This window comes from Metopolophium dirhodum, chromosome 1 (genome assembly GCF_019925205.1).
Source record: "Metopolophium dirhodum isolate CAU chromosome 1, ASM1992520v1, whole genome shotgun sequence".
Lineage (NCBI taxonomy): Eukaryota > Metazoa > Arthropoda > Insecta > Hemiptera > Aphididae > Metopolophium > Metopolophium dirhodum.
The window spans coordinates 32,651,734-32,659,594 of record NC_083560.1 but is presented as its reverse complement, the minus strand read 5'-3'; the positions used below and the strand labels follow the sequence as shown (position 1 = coordinate 32,659,594).

Sequence of the window (7,861 nt, the reverse complement as noted above, 5' to 3'; positions counted from 1 at the left end):
GCCCATGATCACGGACTAAGATACAATGGACTGGAAAAGACCAGGATGGTGGGTGACGGGGAACCGAGCAACCTAAGTTAAATCATAGACTTATAAACTAAACTTAGGTATATCTATGGTATAAACTAGATGCCAGATGGACGAATATACTACCTTGGGGGTAGCGTTAGATTCGCACTCGCCCCATTTCCTCCCGCACAAGCCTACATCTCATAATCTTAAGCAGCCCGGTGATTAGACATTCGTTGCCAGTCTATTATATGTTAGTCCGTGCCCATGATTGGTCCCTTAAATTTTACTGAACCATTAAATTAATAATTTTTCCATGCGACCCCCGACAGTAGGATTTTACCGCTTTTGAGTTAATTTTCAATTTTTAGGGAACATCCTGTGGTCTGTGGATACTAAACTGATATAGTGATGTATAATACTATAATATAATTGATTATCAAATATTATAAATACTAGTATTTATAATCAATGATAATAGTTATATAATATTTAAGATATCTTCTAAGACTGTGTACTGTCCTATTCACTATTCAGCACGATTAAAGATATACAGGTTGCACATCGCCCTATATTAAACGGATTTCAGATTGATTTACAAAGTGACTGCATTAAACAGCTGAAAAACTAACTACTAGCGCTTGATCTCATTACTCAACCATATGTGTCGACATTTAGAACTAATTTTACACCTATATATCTATAATCGGTTGATCGTAATACTGCCGCTTGGAGCGCTACTGGTTAATTTTTGGCAGTAATTTCATAGACGTTTTATCTGATGCCGATGGGCAACCTGTATATCTTTAATCGTGCTATTCAGTAAAGTAGGTGATATTTGCTTAGATCATATACAACGGATGGAGCTACTTCAATCATTTGCTGTGTCCAACATAACCCCCCACAAATCAAATGGGTGGTGGGGATGGAATGTAATGCGGCATAGGCGCAACGCATGCGCAATAACTCGTTGTACCTTGAAATTAAATGGGTAGTGGGGGGTTATGTTGGACAGAGCTCGGTATACGAGAAATACATACATAGCTCCATCCATTGTATATGATCTAAAGATATTTGAATATTTCTCGTCGATGATAAACTGATAAAAATTAAATATTTATCATGGAACAAACGGTTTATTTGATTTTTGTTCGAAGGACGGCATCGCCAATGGATATGAGCTGCAACGATTGGACGACAGTGATCAAAACTCAGTGTTTATAGGACGTTCTACGAATCTAAACAAACGCGACACCTAACCAAAACCAGACTGTTGGTATAAATGTTATAAATTATAACACTGTCATATTATACTGCTTGATGCCTTGATGCGTTTATTCGGTTTTCAGATAATACAATAAATAAGAAACTCCAAGATAGAAACCTTCGAAGGAACTGGTCATTATTTGTAAGCGGCCCTACGTCCTCACTAGGCCAAAGTATGCAGCCAGCCAGAAATCGACAAAAACCCTGCAGCAATGTGGTAATAGTGTTTTTATACGAATTTTATCTTCAGAAAGTTTTAAAAAAATGTTGACCTTTTAGAAACCAAATTACTCATTAAAATTTACATTGGCTGGTCACACCATGGCCGTGTCATCAGTGAAGTTCAGTCCTAATGGTGAATGGCTTGCGAGCTCATGTGAGTTTTCTTTCTTCAATTTTATATAATATATTTTATATATTTTATATTTTATCTGTGTGTTTTGTATTCAATTATCTACATTATTTAACTAAAGGGTGGATTTGAATATTCTAAGAAACTTTATCCTTAATAATATGCTTGTGTACACATTATAAACAAACTATACAATATAATATGTATTAAATAAATGTAAAATTGTTTGGCGTTAGAGGAACTCGATTGCAGATTGTTAATTATAGTATATATTCACCTCTTTAAGATTCATTACTTTTTCAAATAATAATTGCTAATATATTTACAAATTATTACAGAGAATGTATACTATTATAATAATATACAAACTAATATTCGATATTAATAAATTACTAAATTACATACCGCAGATATTATCATTATTATGTTAATAATTACCATGTTGGAGCATAACTCATTTGACATTAGGTAATAATGATATATGTTATTATTTGTTCACTAATATACGCGGGGATCAGTGAAACGGTGAGATAAAAGATGTCGTATAGGTTTTTATAACGTGTAAATAGTATAAAGCAAAAAAAAAAATGTTGGAGCAAAATTTGTTTGCTAATTTTTTTGATAATGGACAACTCACCAAAATGTTACTCTTCAATAAAATTATTGTATTTTTTAAATTAATGTAAATTTTATTTAGTTTTACGATTAATGTTTTTGAAATGTACTCAATTAAACACATTTTTAATTGTATTTTGTATATTGAATAATTTTGGTTATGTTATAATATTTGACCTAGTATTCAATATTTTAATTATTGTTTATAGCTGCTGATAAATTGATTAAAATTTGGGGTGCTTATGATGGAAAGTTTGAAAAGTCTATTGCTGGACACAAGTTAGGAATCTGTGATATTAGTTGGTCATCAGATAGTCGTCTTTTAGTATCTGCCTCTGATGATAAGACATTAAAAGTTTGGGAATTAAGTTCGGTAAGAATTTATTTTATAGTAATTATCTAATTAATTAACCTAAATATAAATGGTATTAAATGTTTCACTATTTATTTATTTTCAAGAGAACATCACATCTGTATGTGTTATATCCTTCTAACAAACACTCAAAATAACAAATAACACTATATTCAGCAGAACCAATTTTGTGCTGTTGTCTTTGATATTAAATTGAATTGACCTAATAAAAAATTATTTTTCAATAAATCAATTTTTCGACAAGTTATGTAAAATATTACATTTTAAAAATGATCATTATCCAAGTATTGTAAAAAAATATATGAACAAACAAAGAAAATGTTTTTAGCTTTAAGATTAATAATAGGTTAATTTACTCTAATATTACAGCTAACAACCCAATATTGGTTCTGCTAAAATCAAATTTTCTAAATTTAAGTTGGTATGATATGAGAGATAACACAATGCATGTGCTGTCTATTATAGTAAGTGATATAATTGGAATGTAATAAAAATATATTCTTTTTATGAGATTTAGTTCAGAACCTATTCGTTGTATCCAACTAAATAAATAATCTAAATATTTAAATTATCCAATTTTCTTCAAATATTATTATAGTAGTTTGTGTAATTATTAATTGTTTAATATTTTAAATACGCCTAAACTAAAAAATAAATAAATATAAAACAACTACATGATTAAACACAAATATCTTTCCAAGAACGTTTGGATAGATTAATAATTACTTTTTTTCTCAGTGTCGCAATGAAATGTTTTTTTAAAAAAAAAAAAAACACTAATTTCATTGTTTATTCATTCAACAAGCACGCTCACCACCAGTTTTTCTTTAATAATGTATTTATTCAAGTTCTGATTTTTGGAATTTTTAAATATACGCAAAGACCATATTTTCAAATTATTAAATTTTATTGTAATATTTAAGGAGTGTCCTGTGGCGATACAAACTTCTGTTTTTCAAATGAGAACACTATTTTTTACTGTAAATTATTTAGTGAACTTTTTTTTGAAAATTATGATGTACCTAATTCAAAATTTGAATCAGTAGTTTCTTACTTAATAAAATGTTTATTTTAAGGATAACAGTCCTTAATATATATATATACATAAATATAAGATAGACGTTAAATTGGATCTAGTATTTATTATACTTGGGCAATTTAATATTAATGTTAATGACTACAATACATTTTCAAATCACCATAGCCCATTAGCCCCCATATCTTATAAGCCCATTACCATGAACCTTTTATCCTTAGAACACAAAATTAAATAACACAAAACCTACTAGTAAAAATTTTGATTTTGATATGTAAAAAATTTATCTACTGTATAATTTATAGTTGAATAGGGGTGTTCTCATTCGAAAAACAGAAGTTGTATCTCCACAAGACACTCCTTATGTAGTACAAAAATTCTCAAGAATTTGAATTATAGTCTTAAATTTAATTTGATATTCAATAATTTAAAAAATCAGATTTTGAATAACTACGTTATTATACTTAAAAAATTAAAATGGTCTTAATTAAATTTAATAAACCACTTAAATATTATTTTATTTTTTTAGTCAAAATGTGTCAAGACACTTAAAGGCCATAGTAACTACGTTTTTTGTTGTAATTTTAATCCACGATCAAATCTGATAGCTTCTGGATCTGTAAGTTTTAAATATTTAGTAACAAATAAAAAATCTATTTTTAAACACCTATTGTTTTGTATAATTTGTTTATTTCTTTAGTTTGATGAAAGTGTACGAATTTGGGAAGTAAAAAGTGGTAAGTGTCTGAAAACACTTACTGCCCATTCAGATCCAGTTAGTGCTGTTCATTTTAATAGAGATGGATCCCTTGTGGTTTCTAGTAGTTACGATGGTTTATGGTAATTTTTTTAAAAAATATTCCTTTGTTCATTTATATGCATTTTATACTTTTTATGGCTTGTTTTTATTTTAGTCATATTTGGGATACTGCCAGTGGTCAATGTTTAAAAACACTTATCGACAATGAAAATCCACCCCTTTCGTTTGTAAAATTCTCACCTAATGGAAAGTACATCTTGGCAGCTACTCTTGATAGTACACTTAAATTATGGGATTATACGAAAGGCAAATGTCTAAAAACTTATGTTGGCCATAAAAATGAGAAATTTTGTATATTCGCAAATTTTTCTGTGACAGGTGGAAAGGCAAGTGTTACATGTTAATTATTAACTATTTAGTATATGCTTATTTTGTTTGTTTATATAATTGTAGTGGATAGTTTCTGGATCTGAAGATAATATGATATATATTTGGAATTTACAATCTAGAGAAATTGTACAGAAATTAGAAGCACATACAGGTAAACTTATTTTAAATTCATATTGAATTTATTGTTTGTATGCTAATATATAGTTTTTGCCCTGATACTATTAAAGTTTTGCCACAGGATATATTATTATATTTAAGTCCTAGGCTGTTGTTCCTTTAGAACACTAATTTTAAAAATTTTTGATTTTCTCTTTTCTAAAAACACAAAAACCTATCTTTATAAGAGAAGTTCAACTAACAAAGAAAATATTTATATTCATTTTTGAAAAATAATATTATTTAATATGGTAAATTACTTAGATTCATATATGTTGACTCTTAGGTCTCATGTGATAAAACAAATACAATCATAACATAACCTACAGTTCAGTACTAAACAATATGATTGGTTCGGTTCGACGTGCTATTAAAAGGTTTAGTTTGAGACCATATTATTTAGTTTGACCTACTTCCAGTTCTTACTATTAAGTTTCATAATAGTTTCATTCATTCTAATCTTTAAACCAACAAAGCATAAGTATAGTCTTGAGTGTAAATTTGGTATGTTATGTGCTTGTAAGACAGAGACCGGGAGAGGGAAAAAGGTATTTTTAATTTAGTCTTATGAAAGAGAGAGTAAGCTGAACAGTTTATTAGTAAGTGGTGAAAGGCATATAAGCTTCTGCTGTAGTTGGAGAGGGTTAAATAAACATTTAGTATAGGACCAGTAAACACTATATAACTTGTTATTCTTTTTCAGACGTAGTTTTGTGTATTTCATGTCATCCAACAGCAAATATAATTGCTTCAGCAGCCTTAGAAAATGACAAGACAATAAAACTATGGAAAAGTGATACTTAAAATGTAATTTAGAAGTTGAATATTATTTTGTATAAAGGGAATGGTTATATTCTCCTGCCTTTTGACTATAGTCTTATTTTCATTGTATTCAACTGTAAAATTATCAACAGTAATAGTATTAGTTGAATCATTATTTTTAGTATTTTGTCTTATTTTTTTGCTCAAAACCCAAATATTGCTTACAAAAAAAGAAACATAGAATTGTATTACTTTCAAAAAATAATTTACACCATAGTAAATGGTGTTCAGAAAATGTGTATTGTACAAAATAATAAATATGACTGCTTTATCATAGGTAACATACTAGAATTATAAATACTAAATGTATGAAATTTTTAATAGACTCAATAAAAGACTTATAAAAGACTTAATAAGACTCATACTGTAGTATGTTTTTAATTTAAGTTTTTTAATTTAATTTCACTTTAAGTTTCTATGAAAAAACTATTTATTCATTATCAATAATTTTAAAAATCAAAACTGTCAATGAAATACACAAGTATATAATGCATTAAGAATATATACAAGTATTAATTTAATTTTAAAATTTACTAAATTAATGTTCCTATTGCAGTTTGTATAATTTATAGAAACTTTTAATTTACAAGTAATGTATTTTTCCGGATTTTTTACAGTAATTTGAAACTTACAATACATAATTCTAAAAATAAAATGAATGTAACTCAAAATGGTATTTTTTTGTTCATGAGTACCACTTATAATTATATTTTCTAATACTTGAATAAAATATGTTGAAAATCAAAAATTAGTTTTTTTTATGAAATGTATAATATTATTAAATTCTTTACTAAAATAAATTAAATTCTTATCATTTTAACTAATATTTCCATCTTTAAAAAACTTATTTCAATATATAAAAAAATTGAGAAATTCGCTCAATTGTATAGTAGTGATTGAGTGTATTTGATGTTGTTATTGAATAGTCAGAATAATTTTCAACTTTTGTTTTAATTTCCCCTAATAATCACATTTGATAATCCTTGTATAGTTGTATTAAATTGTCAAGCTTTTTGACCGAGTGAAAAATTGTATCAACATTTATAATATACAACAAAAAAATAAATATTTTAAAAACTATACCATTTATGGAAAATGATAACTATAAACCTTTGGTGAAAATTTCAAGTATCTATATAGTTATTAATTTTTAAGATACAACAAATGTACAAAAAATTATGTCAAAAACTGAATTTATACAAAAATTCCAGCGTTTATCGATTGTTAAGAAAAATAATACAAATTTTGCTTTTGACAATATCGTCCCTAATAATTTGTAATGGTCTATAAATACTTTTATCAGCTGCTTTTTTCTTTCCTGAATTTGAAATAATTTTTCGAGGTAAATTCATGGTTCTTCGTGATCATATAACTCACATCGAAAAATAATTGTAGAACTTTCAGTTTTGAAAGAAAATCGGCAACCCACAACCACGAGTGTACAACACTATTTAACAACCTCATTAATATGTTTGTTTTTATAAATTGTTTAATTTTGATACATAACTAAGACACTACTTCGTTTCCTTTTAATCATTTCTAAATTATACAATATCTTTACACAGCGAAAAAAACGCATACTACATAGAATAGTAGGTACTAATTTTACATGTTATACAAATAAAATATAAGTACTGTCAAATTCATGTACCTAGTCCTTATTAATCTAAACTTTTACTGATATCAAAGTATATTAAGAAAATCCAAACATGATGTTACATAAAAGTCATTATACATGTTCTTCAGATAAAAAAGAAATTAATAAAAAGACATTTCTCGTAAATGTAAATATATTTTATTCCTCATACGGTTTCACCGTTTTAGTGGTATTCAACTTCATGTGAGTTTTTGTAACAACAATATAGTAAATAATGTATTACAACCTTAAATAAGTTGTAACTATTGATACTAGTACTATAATTAAGATTTTAAAATGGATAATATGATTGTAATTGTTTTAATAATTTACAGTTATCATTTTCCTACATTTAAATTTGTTAATATATTTTCTAGCAGTGTTTTGTCAGCTAATATTGATAAAAAAAAAAAACAAATCTTTTATTATTGAAGGTGATAAATCCG

General features: G+C 26.9%; 1 protein-coding gene across 1 annotated transcript; it reads left to right on the top strand.

Moving 5' to 3' along the window:
* Nucleotides 1–1,450: 1,450 nt before the first annotated feature.
* Nucleotides 1,451–5,787, top strand: LOC132935645 (protein will die slowly-like). Its single transcript, XM_061002242.1, has 8 exons — nucleotides 1,451–1,492; nucleotides 1,555–1,651; nucleotides 2,452–2,615; nucleotides 4,181–4,270; nucleotides 4,352–4,491; nucleotides 4,566–4,797; nucleotides 4,865–4,952; nucleotides 5,661–5,787. Exons 1-8 carry the CDS (start codon nucleotides 1,451–1,453, stop codon nucleotides 5,759–5,761), a joined length of 954 nt encoding a protein of 317 aa, XP_060858225.1. The 3' UTR covers nucleotides 5,762–5,787.
* The last annotated feature ends 2,074 nt before the right edge of the window (nucleotides 5,788–7,861 follow it).

Bases quoted from the DNA above. Each gene is read 5' to 3' on its own strand.
- LOC132935645 (XM_061002242.1), top strand. From the start codon at position 1,451: ATGCAGCCAGCCAGAAATCGACAAAAACCCTGCAGCAATGTG. The intron at 1,493-1,554 runs GTAATAGTGTTT...TTGACCTTTTAG, and splicing joins AAAAACCCTGCAGCAATGTG to AAACCAAATTACTCATTAAA. The intron at 4,798-4,864 runs GCAAGTGTTACA...ATATAATTGTAG, and splicing joins TTTCTGTGACAGGTGGAAAG to TGGATAGTTTCTGGATCTGA.